At 39.3% G+C, this 25,159-nt stretch overlaps 2 protein-coding genes across 2 annotated transcripts in view; one reads left to right on the plus strand and one right to left on the minus strand.

The window, feature by feature from the left end:
* Positions 1-6,142, minus strand: part of LOC115864403 (uncharacterized) — a 38,245-nt gene extending 32,103 nt beyond the window's left edge. The window contains exons 1-3 of the mRNA XM_060298699.1: positions 6,071-6,142; positions 5,531-5,984; positions 2,573-2,640 (exon numbers count right to left, since the gene is read on the minus strand). Coding sequence (XP_060154682.1) covers positions 2,573-2,640; positions 5,531-5,984; positions 6,071-6,142 — 594 coding nt within the window. The remainder of the gene's footprint in view (positions 1-2,572; positions 2,641-5,530; positions 5,985-6,070) is intronic.
* Positions 5,815-25,159, plus strand: part of MOB1B (MOB kinase activator 1B) — a 60,136-nt gene continuing 40,791 nt past the window's right edge. Inside the window, exon 1 of the mRNA XM_030877817.2 lies at positions 5,815-6,154. Coding sequence (XP_030733677.1) covers positions 6,141-6,154 — 14 coding nt within the window. The 5' untranslated portion in view covers positions 5,815-6,140. The remainder of the gene's footprint in view (positions 6,155-25,159) is intronic.

Raw genomic sequence — 25,159 nt, forward strand, 5'->3', positions numbered from 1 at the left:
CATATATATGTATATATATGTGTATATATATATGTATATATATGTATATGTATATCTATATACATATAGCTGATTCACTTTGTTATACAGCAGAAACTAACACAACATTGTAAAGCAATTATACTCCAATACCGATGTTAAAAAAATATGTCCTTGAGAAGCATTTATAACCATTAATTGGCTTGTCTTTAATGAAGATATAGAATTAAAATCTAAAGTCCATTGATAAGGATCAGGTTGAATTGTTAGCTATGTTAAATGGGATCGTGTAGCATGCCAAAATTCCTTTAGAATATATTCATTCTAATTTAGGTCATCCTGGGAAGCGGGGGAAAGAAATGGACTTTACTGAATTCAGATTGTACTTAACGAGCTATGTGATCTTGAGCAAGTTACATACAAAACCTCTCAGCATTAGTTTCCTTATCTATAAAAGAGGGAAAATAACACCTAATATCAACCTCATGGGGAAGTGTAAGAAATAAATAAAACAGAGATAAAATATACAAAAAGCTTAGCAGAGTGATTGGCCCATTGGGAATAATCAAAAATGGTAGTTATAAAAGCAAAAATAATATGTAATAAACTAATTAGATGGAATAATTACCACATCAATCTAGATATTATGTAACCCAAACACTCCTGCACAACGGAATGCATTTTATCAGGTTACTAAAGATTTGTTGCCCGGTATACTTTATCTCATGTTTGTTGTTCAGGTATCTATTCTTTCAGAGTCAGATCACATTACTGAATCAGAAGAGAACAGCTACTCAAGAAATACTGAGGCTCAGATTTAGCTACAGGGTTTGAATTCTGCATTTCTTCTCTCTGGCATTAGGAATATTTGCTTTTAGTTTTACAGGTAAAAGAACATTTATATATATATATGTAGAAAAAGCTAGCTAATGTGAAGGCAAGGAAAGAACTCCTTAGTCCGAAAACTCATCTTCTATACTAAACATTTAAAACCCCATTAATAGTAACACTTTTTCTAGGCCTTTTCAAAATGAGACCTGCTATTTGTTTGTTTTCTTTTTATTATGGAAAATTTCAAAACTAAACAGAAGTAGTCAGCACAGTATAATGATCCTCATGTACTCATCACCTGGTTTTGACAATTACTAACTCACTTCATCTATACTCCTACTTCCTTTCCCCCTCACACACTATTCTGAAGCAAATCCCAGGCATATTATTTCATCTGCAATTATTTCAGTACATATTTCTAAAAAATAAGGACTCAAAAAACACAGCCACAACATCATCACTACAAATAATAATTAGTCCTTAGTAACATCAAATATCCAATGTTTAAATTTTTTAGTTGTCTATAAATGACATAAACATATGCTATTGTTCTTTTTCAGACTGCTTATTTGAATCGAGATGCAAATGACTGTACACGTTACAGCTGGATGATATGTCTCTTATCTTTCAACCTCTATGTCTCTCCTTCAGCTCTATTTATTTCTTGCAATTTATTTGTTGAAGAAATTAGGTCCTGCATATTTTCCCCACTGTTTGGATTTGCTGCTTGCATCCCTGTTGAGTCATTTAACATGTTCTTTACCATATTCTTCTGTGCCCTACATTTCCTGTAATTTGATAAATCTGATATAGAGGCTTGATCAGATTCAGGTTCTATTTTGTTGGCAAGACTTCTTCACAGGTGACGATATAGTCTTCCATCAGGACACACATAAAGTGTGGTTGTCTCTCTTGTGATACTAGCAGCCATTGGTGATCAATGTCTAGATCCATTAATCCATTAGGGGGTTGCAAAAATAGTGATATTCTAATAATAATTCAATCATTCCTATTTCTTTCATTTTTATTTTTTTTTGGCTGTGTTGGGTCTTCGTTGCTGTGTACAGGCTTTCTCTAGTTGCCGTGAGCGGGGGCTACGTGAGCGGGGGCTACTCTTTGTTGCGGTGCATGGGCTTCTCATTGCAGTGGCTTTTGCTGTGGAGCATAGGCTCTAGGCGCGCGGGCTTCAGTAATTGCAGCATGCAAGCTCAGTAGTTGCGGCTCACGGGCTCTAGAGTGCAGGCTCAGTAGCTGTGGCGCAGGGGCTTAGTTGCTCCGCGGCATGTGGGATCTTCCCAGACCAGGGATCGAACCTGTGTCCCCTGCATTGGCTGGTGGATTCTTAACCACTGCGTCACCGGAGAAGTCCCTCTATTTCATTATTTTTAACTGAAATACTTCTATAAGGAGAAATTTCCCCTGATCTACTACTTGGAAATTTGGCTTTACCTGCTGTTGTTTTCTTGGAGAAGGGTAACATATTAATTAACACATTGGCAGTGACTAACTTATCCTATAAAAAGATGCGATGAATCATTTTCTTTATGATTGTAGAAACCCTCACCTTGAAGGAAAAGGAGAATATAACTGCAACTGAAGGAGAGGAAGTAAATGGTGATCAAAAACCTGAGATATCTGGGAAGAGAAGAAAGAAACACAGACGCTTAAAGGTAACACTTTGCTAAGTCTGTTCTTATCTGGCATATAAATTCCTATTTGGAAGCCCACCTTAAGGCTTTGAATACTATCAATATTTACTTACTGAGGTGTCCTGCATTCTTATCTCCTGTTCAGAGCTCTCCCCAGACTTTGCACAGCTGTCAACTCTACCTGAAAAAAAAAAAAAAAAACTCTACCTGACATGGCAACTTTGATGTCTAAAAGACATTTCAGAGTTAACATATCTAACATGGAACTTTTAGTTTCACCTCAAAATTGTGACTCAGATCTTCCCTATTTTACTAAACGGCAGCACCATCCACCAGTTACTAAAGCCAAAATGACAGGAGTAGTCTTTGACTCCTTCTTTTCTCCAATCCCTATAATCAATGAATCACCAAGTGCTGTTCATTTTGAGATTATTAACTTCTTCTTTCTATTATTAATGACACCACCCTAAACCAAGTCACAGCTGTTGAGAAACAATTGTGCTATTACAATAAGTCTTCCGGCATCCCTGCTGACATGTTGGCCTCCTCCGGAACATTCTCCACAAGAAGGGAGAGTGATCTTTCTAAAATGTTAATCAAGGATCATGAGCTGATAATTGTTGAAGCTGTGTGATGGATTCATTATACTAATTTCTTCCCCTCTTTATGTGTTTGAAATTTTCCAAATTAAAAAAATAAAATGTTATTCTGATTATTTATCTTAACTTCTTACTATTTTACTTCTCTGCTGACTCCTCTATGTTCTTAAAATAAAACCAGATGGCTGTGAGCCCCAGCCAGCCCTCAGTCTACATGTCCAGCTTTATCTGATGCCACTCTTCTTGCTCAGGCTGCCCAGGCCATAACCTGTCAGTTCTGAGAACCCTTTAAGCTCTTTCTCATCTTAGAGCATTTGTACTTTTTATCCCCTCTACCAGAAAATGATCATTCCCTAGCTCTTTGCAAGGCTGGCTCCTTCTTCTTCCTTCAGGTCTCTGCAAAACTTCACCTCTTTAGAGAGGCCTTTCTTAACCACTCAATCTAAATTAGATCTTCCTTCACCACTACTCTCTGTCACATTATTCAATTTATTTTATACCTTACCACAATTTATAATTATCTTGTTTGTTTATATTTATATAAATATACTTACTTGTTTATTATGATAAGAAATTAACTTGAATGAATATTTAAAGGTATGTGAAGGCATATACCCACTCACATTCTGTTCTATTGTATTCATGTTATAATTCCACTTCTTTGAGAAACTGGTGGATAGAATATAATTTTTTTTTTTTTTTTTTTGTTGCGGTACGTGGGCCTCTCACTGTTGTGGCCTTTCTCGTTGCGGAGCACAGGCTCCGGACGCCCAGGCTCAGCGGCCATGGCTCACGGGCCCAGCTGCTCCACGGCATGTAGGATCTTCCCGGACCGGGGCACGAACCCAATGTCCCCTGCATCGGCAGGCGGACTCTCAACCACTGCGCCACCAGGGAAGCCCCATAGAATATAAATTTTAATAATCTTGCTTCATAAAATAAGATTTTGATTAGGAGAGTAACTTCTTGAAATTGAAATTTTAGGAAGAGAGTGATATGAAATTTGGATTGGTGAAGAAGAACATGGAATTAGAAATCTCTATTTGAATATAGTCTCTCTTTGATTATAAACTGCCCAATATTTTTAAGTGCTGAATAATTTTAAGTGACAGTCATTGTTTGATTTAAATGTCTAACCTCTGAAATTATATTTTGTATTATTAACATGATACCTCTCTCATTTTTATGACCAATACATTTATGTTTTATCAGCTGTTAATTTCAGGCAATTCTCCTACTGGTATGATAAAGAACTCAGTAGTTTTGCAGATTCTGTCCTCTCCCAATCATTGCCCTGACTCAAGAGTCATAGGATTCATTTAAATTTAGTTAGACCAAAAGCAAGGCTACATAAGCCAGCCTACCAAACCAGGGAGCAGATGGAAATTGTCTGCCAGTAATCTAAAGGATGTCCCTGGCATGACAGAATTTTAGAACTGGAAGATATCTTAGAGATCATGTAATAATCCAAAGCGCTCATTTTAAAGGGGGTGAAACTGTTGTTCTAACAGGTTTACAGACTTACTCTTCCCAAAATAAAAGATAATATCCTAATCTGGTCATTCAAGTCATTGTCAGAAGACCCTTACGGAATTGTATATTAAATCTTTATCATATCAAAATCTGGAACACAGGGCTTTTATGTCATAAGTCCATGATTTTCAGTATAGTAAGATAACGCCTCCTTCTCCCTTCTTTCCAGCACCTTTGGAGGCTTAAGTCTTTTCAAATTATTCCAGTGACCTCTGCTGTTCCTGAGATAGTATCAACACTTCAATATTTTCTTGTTTTAAAAAATGGTTTGATTTACTAACATGCCAAACTAATAGTACATAAACTCAACAGAACACATTTCATATTGGCACCTCCTTCAAGTCTATTAGCCCAAGGTGGGTTACTAGCTGCACAGAATTTAAATTTTGTTAAGATTCTTTGAAAAAGTTACTTGCAGATTTGACGGGCGTTGTGAGTAAAGAAGATGGACATCTCTTCGTAAAATAAATCGGTACCCAAATCGATAATGCTGTGGTGGGCTGGTGGCAACGCTGATTAAGCATTTATGGGGCTCAAGTCCATTATAGCCACTGAGCACTCTGATGCACAAAACATTTTAGAAGCTAGAAAGAATTCAGTACCCCCTTGTAGAAGGACTTGCATTTCACATAGTTAAGGGGCCCAGGGAAAGGCTTTATAATCTATTTGCTCCATATAACTTGGATATGTCACCACAGCAGTTTTCCCAGCTGCTGCTGACAGCCTCACTTGCCTGTTCAGACAGTGATGGACCCTAACCATCTCCTTGTTTAGGGTTTTAAAACATGCCCATAAGACGACAGGGGCCTTGAAAGCCCATTTAGATCCTTTCCTCTCTTCTGGCGGAACCACACCCAAACCATTCCAACCAGATGAAACTCACTCCTGGTTTTACATACGTAGCAGAGAGACTCCATAACATTTCATCTGGGCACTCACAGTGGGCAGAACTCTGGTGGCAATTCCATCCCTCACTGCAGGACTCTGTCATCCCAGAGTTGCAGCCAATTTCCTTCCTGGCCGCTGAAACCCAGCTAAGTAGCTCGGAGGACTCTGCCACGACCCCCAACCGGGTGGACTGGCCTCGACTAAACGGGTGGCCCCAGCACACATACGGGGCGTGGCCCGGGGCTGCAAAGGTGTCCAGAAAGTAGGGGACCCGGGGTCGCAACGGGAGGGGCAGGGTGGGCGCGCGCCGCTCTCGCGAGAGCTCACGGGGTAGGGGCAGCGAGGGGATGGAGACGAAGTGCCGGGGGAGCAGCGCTGCGGTCGCGGTTCTTGTTCTCTGTGGAGGAGGCGAGTGGCCCTTTCTCCGCCCCTTTTTGCTTCTCCTCCCACTGAGTGATTCAAGCCTTGCGCTTCCCACTTCCGCACCCTCTGCCAGCCATTGGAACTAGCAAAGCCGAACAAGTTGCGGCCGCCGAGCAGCCGGCGTTCCCCGCCTCCTCATCCTCTCCTCCTTCTCCTTCTTCTCCTTGCCTGGCCGCCGACGTCGCCGCCACCCCGAGGCCTCGCGACCGCCGAGCCCGCAGCCCACGCCACGGCCGACATGAGCTTCTTGTTGTGAGTAGCCAGGCCCAGCGCGCACCGGCTTTGTTCAGGAGACCTGGGCCGCGGGTCCCCCACCCTTCTCCCAGCTTTGCCCCTAGCTGCTTGACCCGGGCGTTCCCACCCACCAGGTCTCGGGGAACCTGCCCCGAATGCTCACGTTGCCTGACCGCCGCCGCCTCCCCGGCCCGCTTCGAGCAGGCGGGGAATCCTCCGGCCCCCAAGGAGGCTCTCTTTCTCCCCGGACCCCAAGTCCCGACACACCCCGATGCCCGCACCCGCATTTCTCCATCACCCCAACCTTTCCTCTCGCTCTTCTCTTGCGTTTGTTTGTTTGCGCGCTCTATATAGATACCTCCCACTCTTCCTCAAGACCCGTATCCGACGCGTGCCCGGTCGTCTGCCTCCGTCTCCCCTGTTCATTGCTTTTATTTCTGGATCCCAAGCACAGAAGATAGAGCTTCTACTTTCTTCTGTCACCCTAGGATCCTTTTCATCCCCCGCTTAGGTTTTAGGAGTGGGAAGTTGGGGTGACAAGTCTTGTGGATTTAACACAACGCGGCTGCTTGCGCGTCAGGATCCTCTGGTGACAACCTGGGGTCTTGGGGACTGGAGCGCCTTGCTTTCCCGAGGCGCCCCTCCTCCCAGCGTGCTCCCCTGAAGAGTATGGGCTCTATCTTTTTAGACAACCACCATATAGGGTCTGGGTAGTGTGCCCTGGGTTGATTAGGGAGTTGTTTTGCAAATCATTTGTAAATGCCAACTCAACGTCACATTTAGTGCTCGTCATTATTTCCCTTATCGTTTATTGCAGACGAGTTGAGGGGGATGGGCAGAAAGATGGGGTGGCCGGATGGGAGTATGGTGGCAGCAGACAAGCCTCAGGTCCTCCGAAAACAGGACCTTACACCCTGGGAAATTACTCTTTTGAAGGCTTCGCTGTGATTCATCTCTGTTTAATCTGTGGTTAGAAAGCTAATAAAAATTCGGAGATTGAAACCCACCCCATATGCTCCTTTACCGTTGTGGAGAAAATTAGCATTTAAAGATTTTCTTCTTTCCCCACCTCCCATAAGTTTTCGTCATCACATTGGCACCTGAATCCTGAGAATTTAATTAACCCTTATTTTCACAAGCTTATATCTAGAATGTTAATCCTTTTTAGGGTGTTTAAGCAAAACTGAGCCATCACAGAGGCTAACCGGCAGGTGGACTTGCTAATATTTCTAATATGCACAGGGGTTGCCTGGCTTGTGTCAACCTGCCTAACACCTTTGAGTTTATGAAACCTCTTTCTTAGGCTCATCCTAGAAGTTGATTCTGAGTTTGTCAGATAGGTAGTACTAGATGAGAGGACTGAGTGATTTCATAAACGTCTTTGCTTCCTATTTTAGTTTGAATCAAGATAGCCAAGCATCTCCACTTGAAACTTCTCATCTTGAGTATTTTTTGCATTGCTGTTTTTTGATTTTTTCAAGAATTTAAAAGCTGTCTTTGAAATAGCAATGTAGATATGTCCTTGACTGCTTCTGATGGGCCTGTGTCTCTTGGAACTCATAGCTAAAATTGTTTGAAGCAGGGAAGAACCATATTTGGCTGAAACTAGGGGATAGAGAAGGTTTGGGTGGTATTTTCTGAATATAAATACAATAGTATCCTGCTTTTCCATGGCTCAGTAATAATTACAGAAATGTAATGGATAAGTTCATTATCCTGAAGCGTATTAGCTGCATAAGAAGAATCTTGCCATAACTAATGTAGATAGCACATTAGAGGGTTTGTACTATTTGGAACACAATTTTTCAGTCAGGTCACACGTAGCAGTTAATAAATTCTCAAGATATTTTGCCCGTGTGCTGCTTGACAGTCCAAAAAAGTTAATCTAATATTTTTGGTTTTGATTTTTGTCCACTGATAGTTTAAAATCTGAAGTGAACACCTCGTAAGTAGAAATAATTATTACCAGAAGTGAAAGAACAAAGTTTTGGTTATCTATTATTTGGTATAATTTCCTGAATCTTATTTCTGTACCAACAGATAAGCAGAGAAAATAAGAGTTGCAGTTTAGGAGTTAAATACAAATATTTCTCTCCAGTTCTTGGAAGCTTATTTGTAAAGCGGCTATAAGTGGATGAAATTGCAAAAATAAGGGCAATGTGAGATAGGGTTATGAAGTTGATGACTCATAACTCTTGAGGGCTTTAAGATAGAAGAAAAGAATTATTGATTTAAAAAACATCATTCAGGGCTTCCCTGGTGGCGCAGTGGTTGAGAGTCCGCCTGCCGATGCAGGGGACACAGGTTCGTGCCCCGGTCCGGGAAGATCCCACATGCCGTGGAGCAGCTGGGCCCGTGAGCCATGGCCGCTGAGCCTGCGTGTCCGGAGCCTGTGCTCCGCAACGGGAGAGGCCACAACAGTGAGAGCCCCGTGTACTGCAAAAAACAAAACAAAACAAAAACAAAATAAAAAACATCATTCATTGTGCAGGCACTGGTGTAGGCACTGGTTCAGAATAAATTTGCACTGCTTTGATTCTAACTGGGACAAACCTTTGGTTGTGCTGCATATTGGCCTGTGTGTGTCTTCAGATTAAGCTAAACTCCCAGATAGTGCATACAAAAACTTCACAGGAACCTAATTTAACTTTATAGACTCAAATCTTTAAACACATCCATAGTACCTTCTGTGTGCTAGGCATTGTGCAAGATGTGAGACTCTAGAAATGGTAGACAGTGTATAAACAGTCATCTGTAATAGACGCAATACAAGCATAGGGGTCCAAAGAATACAGAGTGTTCTATTTGAGCAGGGGGAAGATTTCATGGAAGAAGTGATGGATAGTTAATGGAAGGTATAACAAGAGTTCTCTAAAAGGGTAAGGGGAAATGGGAGATTTCAGTTAGAGGAAACATCATGGGGGCATGAAATTGCCTGTGAATTCTCCATTTTCAGGTTTGTTCAAGAGGCTGTAGAATTTGGGAGCTAGATGGGGTCTATCAGTAACACAGCTTACTCCTCTCTTTTTTGCTAAAGTGGCAAAATCACCAACCTCACGTTACTGGCCTAATTATTGGCCTGGGTAGAATTGGAACACAGGTGTCTTGACTTAGGGTTTTTCCTCTCCTGACATTTTATGCATATAAAATTGAGGGAGATTTAGGATCCGAGTGAGTTCTTAACAGTCATTCAAAAAATATATAGAGTGTTCTCTATGTTTCTAGCATTTTTAGATTGCAAGTCTCTTCTGACATGGAATTCCACAGAAACATTTGACTAGGAAAAAACCAAGGTGTAATTTCCTAATGTAAGACTGCTTGGTTGGAACAGAGTTAGAACAAATATAGTTAACTTTAAAACAGAAGTTTGTAGGAAGGTGGTTTAGGAATGAGAATGAATATAAACCAGGTCTGTTTCTGTATAGGAAGAAACAAAGAGGTTGGGAAAGGAAGGAAATATTTATTGAACATTATGCTAGACAGCTGCCATTTGTGTTTTCAGAAGAATAGCAATTTGGGAAAGGGGACACAGGGTTTTAGCTGTGTTTATATGTGTGTCTCTCTGTCTCCTTCTTCTACTTCTCTCTTCTCTCTTACCTCCTTCTTTCCTCCAAACACCTCCCCCCACCCCGCCCCCCATACCAGCATCTTTGTTTTCAGGCAGATGATTCAACTGATTTTAGTGCTTCAATATCCTCACCTGTAAAATAAATTAATAATAAAAATAGCCTGCTAAGTGCTTACCATGTGCCAGACACCAAATGCTTTAGATAAGTAACTCAATTTAATAACTAGCAGGAACCCCATTTTTACAGATGAGGTTCTGTAAAGAGATGTTAAATAATTTGTTCAAATTATGTAGCTAGTCAGTGGGGTCGCTGGGATTTGAATCCTGGCAGTCTAGATCCAGAGAACCTACCTCATATTACCTTATATCTAATTGATAAAATTATATAAAAAGGTGGTATTCATATAGGCCTTGTTTTTAAGAGAAGTCTTTCATGACCAGGTATTAATATCTCATACTGTGAGGACTGCTTTCTAAGGGTCATCAGGAATATAATGGTGGAAGAGAAAATAGAAACCTTTAAATTTAAATAATACTTTAAGATTATTTTTGACTTTTATTTTTAGTGTAAGAATAATACTAGTTGATTCACTTTGTTATACAACGGCAACTAACAACAATGTAAAGCAATTATACTCCAATAAAGATGTTTTAAAAAAAAGAAAGAATAATACACATGTTGGAGTAATCACAAAATACTTTTAAGAAAAGGAAGAAAATAAAAATCTCTCATAATCACACCTTCAGAGATAACTATTATATTTTGTGATATCACTTCCTAATCTTTTCTGTCACGTTTTTGTTTGTACATATGTAAAAATACACAAATGGATCCCTACTGTCCATAGACCAGGTTTTTCACTTGTGAATTTTTTATGTCAGTATACTTCTACAGCATCACTTTGAGTGGCTGTTGACCAAGTATTATCTTTGCAGTTTTGTTATCTGACCAACCAATTTAATAAGTTATGCTTTTTCGGGGGTGGGGGGGAGGGAGTTGAAGTAAGTATGGTCATCTTTTCAGAATTATAGTTTTGGGAATTGCAAATATCAATACTTGGCTGTCCTTAGTTTACTCTTACCATCTGATACAGGATTGCTTTTGTTTTACATTACAGAGTGCAAAATAATTACTATGTGATTACTTTTACCATTAACGACTTTTTTTCCTTGATGTACTTGAAGAGTTTTTGTATCTTTGGAGTTTCTGATATATGAAAGCACAGGTAGTACTTGTCTTCAAATGCATATTTGACTAGGAGGTATTGAAGCAGAATACTTGTGTTACTTCTTGAAAAATACAAGAAAAATGGTACCTATTAGGAATGTTAAGTCTATAGAGAAGTTTTAAACTCTCCTTTCTTCCAACATTCCATTTTTTAAAAGATTGAGATATAATTGATGTATAACATTAGTTTCAGGGGCATAACTTCCATTTTTGTTTTGTATCAATTAACTAACTTAAGGCCATCTTTTATAGCATGCTTAATTAAAGTGTAGCTGTGAAACCTGTTCATTTGCAGAAGTGATTTTTAAGTTTTATTTTGAAACATTTTCAAATTTTTAGAAAAGCTGCAAAGAATAGCACAAAGAACTCCCATATATTCCTTATCCAGAGAACCCATTTAGTTTCATCAGTTGCTCCAATAATGTCATCCTCAGCAAAAGGATCCAGTCAGGAATCATGTCTCATACCCAGTTTTGTGTGTGCTGCCTTCTTCAAACTGAAACATTACCTTAGGTTTTCCTTGACTTTCAGGATTTTTATATCTTTGAGGACTACAGGCCAATCATTTTGTAGAATATCTCTCAGTTTGAGTTTGTCTGGTGTTTCCTTGTGGTGAGACCTGGTTGTGCATTTGAGGCACAAGTATCACAGGTGTGATACATGTTTTTCTTACAGCATCTTATCAGGTGCACATAATGTATGTTTGTCCATTGTTGGAGGTGATTCCTTTGATTAAAGTGTCTATAAAGATTCTCCAGCATAAAGTTATTACATATTTTCTTTTTGTGATTAATATTTTGTCGGGCGCTATTTTGAGATTATGTAACTATCTCCTTCCATTTTCACCTACTAGTTTGAGTGTTCATTGATATTTCTTCTCTATATTACTACTATGACGCTTGCCAATATTCTAATTCTGTCATTGCTTTTACATTTATTATTTGACATTTTTACTGTAAGGGATCACTTATTCTTCCCATTTATTTATTTTTTTAGTATGTATGAACTCATGGGTTCCTATTTTATTTAATGAGTTATAATCTGTAATCATTATTTATTTTGGTGCTCAAATTGTCTCAGTTTTAGCTAGTTGGAGTCCTGTTCAGACTGGCTTCTGTGTCCCTTTGATTTGTTCCTGTCTTTCTCTGAGTACTCTGTTACTTTCCGGCACAATCAGATATTCCAGGTTTATCGTTTTTTTTTAAAATTTATTTATTTAATTAACTTATTTTTGGCTGCATTGGGTCTTTGTTGCTGTGTGTGGGCTTTTTCTAGTTAAAGTGAGCAGGGGCTACTCTTCGTTGCGGTGCACAGGCTTCTCATGTGGTAGCTTCTCTTGTTGTGGAGCACGGGCTCTAGGCGCGTGGGCTTCAGTAGTTGTGGCACACAGGCTCAATGGTTGTGGATCACAGGCTCAGTAGTTGTGCCTCGCGGGCTCTAGAGTACAGGCTCAGTAGTTGTGGTGCAGGGGCTTAGTTGCTCCACAGCATGTGAGATCTTCCCAGACCAGGGCTCGAACCCGTGTTCCCTGCATTGGCAGGCAGATTCTTAACCACTGTGTCACCAGGGAAGTCCCCCAGGTTTATCTTATACTTTCTCTGCCTCAGTCCTGGAACTGGCCATTTCTCTAAGGGCCTTGGTTCTGGCCAGTGATGAATAGTATTTGGAAACCAGAATTTAGGTGATAGGTGTGCTTATTACTACATATGTTTTGCTGCTCCCAGGCCCTCTCATTGGACAATGCTAGAAAATACATACCCATACAAATTTACATCCAAATATTTTATTCTTTATCTATCCCTATATACCCAATGAGTTCACACTAATTCCTGCAATTCTGAGCACAGGGTTCATCCTAGTCTTATCCCTTTATGTGGTTTTCACTTTCTCCTTTGTCAGTGAGAAACCTTGCTCCCATTATCCTCAATATACTTATTTGTTCAGACCTCTGTAAATATAGCTATTCTTCTAACTCTGCCTGGCCACCTTCCATGTGGCTTGGCCTTCAGTTGTCATCCAGCCACCATTACTCCTTTCCTGAGCATGTGTGGACCCCTCCTTCGGCCATATTAAGGATGAAAGTAGTCTGAGACTCCACTATGTGTGGTATGAGTGTGATAGTAATCTAATTTTTTCCCCCATGAATCCTGTGTTTAGGACCAATACCTCAGAGATGTTGGGAGGATTAGATATCCTGAACGTAAAAGGCCTAGCTCAATGTGCAGCAGTGATATCTAGTTCATTGTCAATATCTCAACAGTGTGATGGTTGCTTGTAGCTGTTATTATTTTTTATAAACATAGTCATCATTTCTGATTACTAAATCATAGCCAATTTCTGTAGGTTTATTATCATATGTATTGGTGCTACTTTGATTTTCTGAAGTTAGAACTTAAAAGCAGAAGCTTGAAGGTAAACAAACATTATTTGGATAATAGTCTAAGTACCTCATAGTCAAGCAGCCTTATTAATATTTGTAATGGAAAGACTGAATCTTATTTTATTGCTACTATTGTTTTATTTTTTTCCCTAAGTTCTCTTGTTGTTATCAAATTGAAATTTGATGAGAATAGTTCAGTAGTTATAGTATTGGGTGTTAATTTTTGTGTGTTTCTTTGTAGAAATAGTTAATGGTTTAACTTAAATAATTTCTTAGCATTCAGTATAAACATAGAATAAAGTGGAAACAGTAGGGGTAAAAGTCTTTTATGGCAACTTTTCTGGTATCTCGATGCCCAGATCATGTTCCACACAGATGGGCAGCAGCATGACCTTCTCTTTAGAGAATCTGTTTGTTTGCTGGTGCCCTGTAGCATTAGATTTAACTAATGAAATAGCTCTTTGTTTAAAAACTCCCTGTTGGTTATAGGTTGTACTCACGTATGCCTGGTTCCGTTCTCCCTAACCCTTCCCCACACCCTGCCAAATGTTCAACTGGTTCTCTTATTTTCAACTCTTAGAAATTGTACTTTTGAGTCAGTGAATAACACCGATTTGTCAAAACTGAAGACTCAGCCGGAACACAGCATTGTTTTGAGGACTGATGCTTGTGTTTCCTCTCTATTGTTAAGGACTCCCAAAGGGGTCTTATTTGTCAGAACGTTCAAGCTTTTAATCAGTCCTTTGTTAACCTTGTCAATTTTTAATTTGGGAAATGGCAAGTTATCAAGAACTGAAATAAAAAAAAAATTTTTTCAGATTGTAGTTAGAGCCAAACTATACCAAAAAGTGGCTAGACATTTGGGAACCAAAATGTTCCTCAATTGAGCTGTATTAATTTTAGCTTTTGCCAATCTTGAGAAAGAAAAATGGAGCTGGAGGAATCAGGCTCCCTGACTTCAGACTATACTACAAAGCTACAGTAATCAATACAGTATGGTACTGGCACAAAAACAGACATATAGATCAGTGGAACAGGATAGAAAGCCCAGGGATAAACCCATGGACATATGGTCACCTTATCTTTTTTTTTTTTTTTTTTTTTTTTGCGATACGCAGGCCTCGCACTGTTGTGGCCTCTCCCGTTGCGGAGCATAGGCTCCGGAAGCGCAGGCTCAGCGGCCATGGCTCACGGGCCCAGCCGCTCCGTGGCATGTGGGATCTTCCCGGACTGGGGCACGAACCCGCGTCCCCTGCATTGGCAGGCAGACTCTCAACCACTGTGCCACCAGGGAAGCCCTGGTCACCTTATCTTTGATAAAGGAGGTAAGGATATACAATGGAGAAAAGACAGCCTCTTCAGTAAGTGGTTCTGGGAACACTTGACAGCTGCATGTAAAAGAATTAAATTAGAACCCTTCCTAACACCATGCACAAAAATAAACTCAAAATGGATTAAAGACCTAAATGTAAGGCCAGACACTATAAAACGCTTAGAGGAAAACATAGGCAGAACACTCTGTGACACAAATCACAGCAAGATCCTTTTTGACCCACCTGCTAGAGAAATGGAAATAAAAACAAAAATAAGCAAATGGGACCATATGAAACTTAAAAGCTTTTGCACAGCAAAGGAAACCATAAACAAGACCAAAAGACAACCCTCAGAATGGGAGAAAATATTTGCAAATGAAGCAACTGACAAAGGATTAATCTCCAAAATTTACGAGCAGTTCATGCAGCTCAATAACAAGAAAACAAACAACCCAATCCAAAAATGGGCAGAAGACCTAAATAGCCATTCCTCCGAAGAAGATATGCAGATTGCCAACAAACACATGAAAGATGCTCAACATCACTAATCATTAGAGAAATGCAAATCAAAACTACAAGGAGTTATCACCTCACACCAGTCAGAATGGCCATCATCAAAAATCTACAAACAATAAATGCTGGAGAGGGTGTGGAGAAAAGGGAACCCTCTTGCACTGTTGGTGGGAATGTAAATTGATACAGCCATTATGGAGAGCAGTATGGAGGTTCCTTAAAAAACTGAAATTAGAACTACCATACAACCCAGCAATCCCACTCCTGGGCATATACCCTGAGAAAACCATAATTCAAAAAGAGTCATGTACCACAATGTTCATTGCAGCACTGTTTACAATAGCCAGGGCATGGAAGCAACCCAAGTGTCCATCAACAGGTGAATGGATAAAGAAGATGTGGCACATGTATACAATGGAATATTACTCAGCCATAAAAAGGAACGAAATTGAGTTATTTGTAGTGAGGTGGATGGACCTAGAGTGTGTCATACAGAGTGAAGTAAGTCAGAAAGAGAAAAACAAATACCACATGCTGACACATATGTATGGGATCTAAAAAAAAAAATAGTACTGATGAACCTAGGGGCAGGACAGGAATAAAGACGCAGATGTAGAGAATGGACTTGAGGACACAGGGAGGGGGAAGGGTAAGCTGGGACGAAGTGAGAGAGTGGCATGGACATACATACACTACCAAATGTAAAATAGATAGCTAGTGGGGAGCAGCCGCATAGCACAGGGAGATCAGTTTGGTGCTTTGTGACCACCAGAGGGATGGGATAGGGAGAGTGGGAGGGAGACCCAAGAGGGAGGGGATATGGGGATATATGTATACGTATAGCTGATTCACTTTGTTATACAGCAGAAACTAACAACATTGTAAAGCAATTATATTCCAATAAAGATGTTATAAATAAATAAATAAAAACGGGGAAAAATTTTAGCTTTTGCTCAAATGGTAGCATGTTTATAAGCTGTTGGGAATGTATTGTCACGTGATAACTGTAGGTTCTAGAGATATCTTTACCTTTTTTTTTTTGTCATTCCGTATTAAGAAAGTATCACTGTCATTTTATTTAGCACCGTTGGGACTAAAGGCTACTCTTGACCCTCTGGTGACAGAAGGCCACCCCCAGGACTGAAGAGATCATAACTATGCATAACTATAACTCTCTTTTTAAAAAAATTTAAAATATGTTTATTTCTGGATTCTTTTTTTTTTTTTAAATATTTATTTATTTATTTGGTTGTGCTGGGTCTCAGATACAGCAGGCAGGTTCCTTAGTTGCAGCACACGGGCTTCTTAGTTGTGGCACGCGAACTCTTAGTTGCGGCATGCATGTGGAATCTAGTTCCCCGACTAGGGATCGAACCCAGGCCCCCTGAATTGAGAGCACGGAGTCCTATCCACTGTGCCACCAGGGAAGTCCCTCTGGATTCTTTTTGACCACACTGCATGGCTTGTGGGATCTCAGTTCCCCGACCAGGCATTGAACCCTGGCCATGGCAGTGAAAGCATAGAATCCTAACCACTAGGTCATGAGGGAACTCCCATAACTATAACCCTTGAGAAGTCTACTTTAGACACTTAAAGTGAGGAGCTTTGGCGTCACTTAGGAGCATGTTAGAAATGCAAGATTTCAGACTCCAATCCTTGAAATAGAATGCATTTTAATAAGATCCCTTACTTTAAAGAGCACCTTCAAGTTTTAGAAGCTTTAGACAATAGTAAGTCGATGGATGCCTGTGCATTGAGTTAAGTAATTCAAAGTAAGGTAAAGGAGAAAAAAAAATCCTTGGGATTCAGTATAATACTACCTCTGTCTTTGAGAGACTCTGTGAGGCCCTGACAAAGATTCTTTGCCTGACCAAACTTTGGTCAGGTCTTGAACTTTCTAATAGGTCCATCTGTGCACTTCCTTGTAAAGTCTAGTTTTAGCAAGAACCCTGCTAGTCAGGTTAACCACAATCCCCTACCACCATCAACATCTGATCAGCTTCCTCCTCCGCCACCATCCCTCAGGTGATGTATGGATCACCCCTGCCTGTCTTCAGCAAGAATCCTGTTAGGTCAGGGGCTTCCCTGGTGGCGCAGTGGTTAAGAATCTGCCTGCCAATGCAGGGGACATGGGTTTGAGCCCTGGTCCTGGAAGATCCCACATGCTGCGGAGCAACTAAGCCTGTGCACCGCAACTGCTGAGCCTGTGCTCTAGAGCCCGCAAGCCACAACTACTGAGCCCACGTGCCACAACTACTGAAGCCTGTGCGCCTAGAGCCTGTGCTCGGCAACAAGAGAAGCCACCGCAATGAGAAGCCCACGCACCACAACGAAGAGTAGCCCGCGCTCGCCGCAACTAGAGAAAGCCCGCGCACAGCAATGACGACCCAACACAGCCAAAGATAAATAAATAAATAAATTTATTAAAATAAAAAGAATCCTGTTAGCTCAGTTTAACCAGAAACACAACACCCCCCGCCCCGTCCCCTTTTCCCCCTGATATTTCCTCTTAGTAATTTTTCTATCCACTCACCCCCGCACACTGCTTCTTCGTTATACATTCCCTCTTGCCCATGCTGTATTTGGAGTTGAACTCCGTCTCTCTCCCATACTGTAAAATCCCATTGCAGTAGTCCCTATACCTAGCTCATTGTTCCTGAATAAAATCTGCCTTACCATCTTTAACAAATGTCAGTGAATTTTTTAAAAAATTTTCTTTAACAGCCCTCAAGGTTAGGTTCTCTGGTTGTCTTTGCACACTTGTAATTATTTATAATTATTGTTAAAGGTCTTTTCCCCCTTCCTGGACTGTAAGTTTCATAAGGTTTGTTCACTGTTTTATTTCCCAGCATGTTAGTACCTTGCTTGGCAAATATGTCCTCAATATTTAAATATTTTTGATAGACTAAAGGTTGTCATGGAAAGGACAGTGGCCTGTGAGTGAGGACACCTGGGTTTCAGAGTCTTTGGTCTGTCACTAGCCATGTGACCTTGGGCACGTCACTTAATTTCTTCTGTTTCCTCTGTTTACTGGGAGGAAAGGAATGCCTATTCCGTTGGGTAACTGCGAGAATTAAATGAGAGAATGTATATGGAGGTTTTCAACAACCAGAGGGTCCTGTGCAAACACTGTTAGTATCCTTGCTCATGAAATTCCCAAGCCCAGTATGTAAACTGTTTTTGAATTCAAATGTTGTTTAGCTGTGTTAACAAATGCATGGTATTGCTGCATAATATAATAAATATTTATTGGAGTCTCCTGTGTATAAGCAAAGTGTTATTAGGTGCTGGTGGTAGGAGGAGAAAGGTAGGGATTCAGAAATAAATAAGATGTGGTCTCTGTCCTCAAGAATCTTAAAATTGGAGACCAGCATATTACATGGATGTACTCTTCAATAAAATTGTTGTAAACTCATTAGTTTTAAGTCCACTGGCTAATGAAGGTTAAAGATGATTGACATTCCAGTGAGAATACAAACTTCTTTGTGTAGGTGTGAAATAGTTGCATTCGGTATTTATAAAAGTTACGTGTCTGGTATATTCATGTATTCAAAACAGCAGAAATTTTGCAAATATGTGCTTCTGTATTTTTAGGCAGAGGCCTAAAATATGAATTTGGATGAATTTGGGGGCCTGCCCTGCTTAATTTTGCACTGTTGCCACTATTTCCACTCCAGCATCTTGTTTTTTGATAGGGAAAGCAGGCAGCTGGAATCCTTTGGCCCACTTTCTTCCTGCAATTTACTTGGGCTTTTCAGGTAGGGATTAGAATGGGCTGGAAGTGATTGGCCGAGTCCCAAGGCATAGAGAGCCCGCATGATAATGGTGTTTGCTAACACTCCAGCCTCATCTGCTCCTTCCTTCCATGTATTCCCTGCACTGAGCTTAGCCATTTTATTTGCATTTCTTTCAACATGCATTTTTCCCACTTCTGCCTGCTTTTTTAAGTGCTGATCCTGTTGTTCTGGCTGGAGCCCTTCTCCATCCCACCTCCATTTCTTTAGTTCAGGAGCCAACTCTTTTTCCCTGACCTCTGTCCCCTTCCCAATTTGTTCAGTACCATTTCAGTGACCTCCGTAGTCATTATAGCTCGTATCAAAAAGATATTGTACTTGTCAGTTTTCAGGCCTTTCTTCCTCATCAGAGTATGTGACCTCTTTGAAGATGCAGCAGTTTCAAAAATTATTTTTAAATCTCTGCCATCTAGCATAGTGCCTGTTATATATTACATACTTGGTAATAAAATTTTTTTTATATGGGATCACATGTGGAATCTAAAAAATGATACAAATGAATTATTTACAAAACAGAAATAGACTCAACAGACTTAGAAAACAAACTTATGCTTACCAAAGGGGATGGGGCGGGGAGGTGCGGGGAGAGATAAATTAGAAGTAAAAAAATTTTTTTTTAACAAGTCAGTGACATTTTCAAGTATTTACATGGTGGTAGGTGGAGGAGATATGAGTGATTCCCTTCATTCTGCTCTAATTTTTCCCTTCTAAAGACTTTTGGGGAGCTAGAAATAGGTGGCTGTTGAGCACAGAAAGATTTGGAACACCTATTTATTGGATCTTTATTTTACAATTTTGTAGAGACCTTGTTGTTTTACCCTTTTTTCAAGAATCGATATATGCCAGGCACATTCCCTACCTGCCACTGTAAATTGTGTTCCAGTAGCAGTGAACGTGAGTGCTCATATCCCTGCATCTCCACCAGCATCGCACAGCTAGGAATAATAATTGTGAGAGCTTCTTGGGCTTCAAATATATATATATAAATATATATGTATATGTGTAAATATATATAAATATATACATATATATGTAAATATGTCTGTACATATAACCAAGTAAACAGGTTAATAGTAAAGATTCTTCCAAAGAATTTCTGTCCTCTTTCTCTCTTTTCCTTCCTTCTTTTTTTTTTTTTTTTGTAAATTTTTTGGCCACGCCACGCAGCATGTAGGATCTTAGTTCCCAAACCAGGGATCAAACCCACACCCCCTGCATTGGAAGCACGGAGTCTTAACCACTGGACCGCCAGGGAAGTCCCTCTTCCTTTCTTTTTTAATTGAAGTATAGTTGATTTACAGTGTTGTGTTAATTTCTGATATACAGCAAAGTGATTCAGTTATACATGTATTTTTCTTTTTCATATTCTTTTCCATTATGGTTTATTACAGGTTACTGAATATAGTTCCCTGTGCTATACAGTAGGACCTTGTTGTTTATCTGTTTTATATATAGTAGTTTGTGTCTGCTAATCCCAAACCCTTAGTTTATCACTCCTCCACCCGCTTCCTCCTTTGGTAAGCATAAGTTTGTTTTCTATGTTTGTGAGTCTGTTTATGTTTTGTAAGTAAGTTCATTTGTGTCATATTTTAGATTCAACATACAAGTGATATCATATTGTATTTGTCTTTCTCTTTCTGACTGACTTCACTTAGTATGATAATCTCTGGGTCCAGGCATGTTGCTACAAATGGCATTATTTCATTCTTTTCTATGGCTGAGTAGTATTCCATTTTGTGTGTGTGTGTGTGTGTGTGTGTATACACACACACACACACACCCCCCCCATATTTTCTTTGTCCATTCATCTGTTGATGGACATTTAGGTTGTTTCCATGTCTTGGCTATTGTAAATAGTGCTGCAGTGAACATTAGGGTACATATATCTTTTCGAATTATAGTTTTCTCCAAATATATGCCCAGGAGTGGGATTGCTGGATCATATGGCAAGTCTATTTTTAGTTTTTTGAGGAACCTCTGTACTCTTTTCCATAGAAGCTGTACCAATTTACATTCTTACCAACTGTGTAGGAGGGTTCTCTTTTCTCCACACCCTCTCCACCATTTGCTATTTGTAGACTTTTTAATGTGGGCCATTCTGACCTGTGTGAGGTGGTATCTCATTGTAGTTTTGGTTTGCATTTCTCTAATAATTAGCGATGTTGGGCATCTTTTCATGTGTGTATTGGCCATCTGTATATCTTCTTTGGAGACATGTCTATTTGAGTCTTCTGCCCATTTTTGATTGGATTGTTTGATTTTTTGTTGTTGAGTTGTATGTTCCCTTTATTTCTAATTGCATAGTTAGGGTGTTTGCTTTTATTGTCATCATCCTTTTTTCTCTTTTAATTTAAAAGGGGAAAATGATATCTTTTATGTTAAAATTGAGAATGTAATTTTTTAATAAGTGAAATTTAAAAATTAATAGTCATGAAAAGTAACTGTAGAATTAATTTTAAAATTCTTTAATAACTTGCTAGGAAAATATTACTTTTCTTCAAGATAGGCACAGATTATCTGTAGAGGTGGATTTTACAAAATGAGGTATTTAACTCCAATCGGATTTTTTGTTTCTAAGTTATCTTTCTGATATTTTAATGTGGATAGGAAACTGATAATTTAATGCAAATGATAAACATGTTTGGGAGGCAGATGACGTACCTGGAGCTGTAAAAATGACCTATAGATTCTGGAGGTAGATGTAAAACTGCTTTTCACTGGTTACTCTCAACACATTTATTGCCTTTCTCATGGAGTTTGATAGAGAGCTTCACCAGGGGTTTTCTTTCTGGATTATTTCAAAGTGGAGAATCTTTTCCCCAAACTTTGAGTCAATAGTAGTGTCTAATTGCTTATGAATCTGAAGAATATGCCTTTATGGTATGCTTGTTGTTTTTGAGCACTTACAGGTCAAACTATAATAAGCATGGGTAAGTTATGTGTTATAAAAACTCAGAACACTATTACTTTATCAGTAAATACTTTGCATACTTGTGTGTGTGAGGAACCCTGCTAGCCTTAATGAATTTGTTCTTTTTATGGCAGTTCTGATATTTACATTTCACTTAGTTCGAAAAGAAACTGGAGAGAAGAGGGGAAGATTTTTTCATTTAGTTTTATGCGTTTTTTACTTTTTTCTCCTCTTTTATGTTTTTCACTCATTTGTGTTATTCTCTCTTACTTTTAAATAGTCACAGTTGAAGCCCTTTCCAGGTACTGGGGAGCATTACTGAATCTCAGATAATGTGAAATGTCACTTTTACAGTTGACTGTATTAGGATTAAAGGGCCTTTTTTTTTTTTTTTAACTTGTATCTTTCCTGGAGTTTTATACAGCCCTTTCTTTGCCGTGTATTCTCAGGTTTGGCTGCATCTGTGTATTATTTTCACAGGGACTTTCTTGACATCACACTGATAGCCACCAGCCGTTCTTGTTTTTAGCCTTCCTTTAGAAGTATCATGATTTGTCCTATGCTTGGGCACCATAAGCTCATGCTTAAACCATTGGTGGTCTGAAATATGGAAATCCTTGCTTCTGAACAGAAAGGGAGAATGAAACAATCTTGATTAAAAGAAATATTTTCCCTCAGTTCCTTTATAGAAGAATTCAGTTATTCTTGTGATCTGGAGTGTGTAAGTTGGGTAAAATCGTACTTTTGTGCCTTGTTTTCTTATTTCTAAAAAAGACAGTTTTATATTTGACAACATTCAGTGTTTCTTCCTTATGGTGTTTGAAAAGATTTATGGTGGCTTGTGGGATTGGTAAGAATGAGATTAAATCTCTGGAGAAATAATTTACATTTAGTGATTTTTAGGAATAGAGAAGATTTTGTTCCAACCTCTTATTTTTAGATGAACCAGTTGAGACTCTGGGATCTTGTGATTTTCCAAGGCTACACTTAGTTATATAAACAAATTCTAATGAGACTAATCTTGATTATACCAAGAATTCCAAGTGTCTTACCATTTTAGTTGTATTTTTTGACATTACATGACTTCACACTTTCTACAATTGCTTATTAAAAAAGGACAGTGTGGGGCTTCGCTGATGGCGCAGTGGTTGAGAGTCCGCCTGCCGATGCAGGGGACACGGGTTCGTGCCTCCGTCCGGGAGGATCCCACGTGCCACGGAGCGGCTGGGCCCGTGAGCCATGACCGCTGAGCCTGCGCGTCCGGAGCCTGTGCTCCGCAACGGGAGAGGCCACAGCAGTGAGAGGCCCGGACAGTGTGTAGCTATAACAAAGCTTATGTCTATGATGGACCTTCACTATGAAGGATAAAGGATAAAGAGATGGTACAGATATATTTAACTGGTATCAATTATTGAGCACTGATTGTGCACCAGCTTATTCTCTGTATTTCTATACATATCATTTGGTTTTCAGAACCATCCCACACGGTAGGTGATATGATTTCTCTTTTTTGCAATCAGAGCGATTAAGTAACTTACCCAAAGTCACCCAGCTAATACAAGGCAAATTAGGGATTCCAGCCTAGAGTACGCAACGGTAAAATCAAGGTTTCTCCTATTCCTTATGAGGTAGGTAATGCTCAAGTTAAATAATAACGGTAGATGGCTTTTATTGAGCCTTGTGCCAGGCATTGCAGTAGTATTTTACTTCCTGGTTTCTAATCCTTGAAACAACTCTGCAGCATAATGCTTTCTTCATTTTCAGATGAGGCAGATGAGTCTCCAGAGAGGCTAAGTAATCAGGTCAAGGTCTCTCAAGTAGTAGAGGTACTCTGATTCCAGGGCCCTAGGTCCAGTCAGCATCGGTGTTTTCCCACTACCTTGTGCTGCATGCTACTTTTACAAATTTCAACTTGATGTGTATTTAACTGATGGCTTTTGGTTTCCTCAGGGACCACTGGTATATCAAACTGATTGAATCTGGCAAGTTTCTAAGGTGAATGTATGTTTTTGAAACAATTTTGATAATAGAGCTAAGGATGGTAGCAATAGCAGCCACCAGCTAATAAACCATTAGGACAAGTCTGCATATATATAGGTGATTTTGGCTTACTTATCCATAGTATACTGTAAATAATACTGGGGTCAGAAATATATTGCACAGTATGTTTAGATTTTAAAGATAGAGCAGTTCATTAACATTTCTGTAAATAACCCAATTTTATTGCCATGTTTTGGTGAACATTCAAACTTTTTTATTAAGCTTTCAAACTTTTTAAGTTTTAGTTTTAATTTTTGTCAGTATTATACATGCACATGATTTAGAGTCAAATAGTTTTATAAAGCTTGTCATAAAAACAATCTGTTTTTTCTTGCTTCTAGTTACAGCCATTTGAGCTCTTTTACCTGATTTTTAATTTCTTATCTCTAACTAGTTTATCTTGTTACATATTGATTTTTTCATTTCTAGGCATTAACTATTGAATTCTTATTATGGAAGAAGAGACTATCACCCCCTCCCATACCATATATATATACGCACACACATCCCATCCTGCCTGCTTCTCAGTATAGCAGTTAATACTATATAAACACTGTTGACAGTTGAGCCAAGTATATGTACTGTAATTTTATTTTTCCTTTCCTGAACAACTTTATGTGTTTCTGGAAATTTTTTGTTTTATTTTCTGTGTAGTCAATACTTTTTTTAATCCCCAAACATTCCCTCAGTTAACCTTCAAATACATTCAGATTCTCTCACTTTATCTTCTTAATCTTGTTGTGTAGCTGTTATTTTTGGAATCTACCTTCACCTTCATTCTGGGGATTCCCTTTGCATGGTTTTTGGTTGGATTTCTTCTTTTCTTGGGTCTCACATCCTGTCTCTTGGTTTACTCCCTTATTTGGGGCATACTGTCTAAAAGCTAACTAAAAACAGTAAGTGGAATGTTAATATTTTGAGACCTCATGTGTCTAGAAATATATTCTACCTTCATACTTGCTTGATGTTATGTCAATGTATCAAGTTCTAGGCTGTAAATTTTCCCACAGAATTTTAATTTTAATTTATATGGATGAGGTGTTCTACTTGTTATTGAGAAGTCCAGATGCCTTTCTGATTTCTGATACTTTGTATGAAACTTGTTTTTTCCTCTGGACAATTTTAAGTTCTCTTTTTTCTGAGATTTCATAATTGCATCTTTGGTTGTGGGTCTATTTTCATCCACTGAGTTGGTGGTCTCTCTTTCAGTCTAAAAAAGGCATTTTGGGGACTTCCCTGGTGGTGCAGTGGTTAAGACTCTGCACTCCCAATGCAG

The sequence above is a fragment of the Globicephala melas genome, chromosome 5 (genome assembly GCF_963455315.2).
Source record: "Globicephala melas chromosome 5, mGloMel1.2, whole genome shotgun sequence".
In the NCBI taxonomy this organism is placed as follows: Eukaryota; Metazoa; Chordata; class Mammalia; order Artiodactyla; family Delphinidae; genus Globicephala; species Globicephala melas.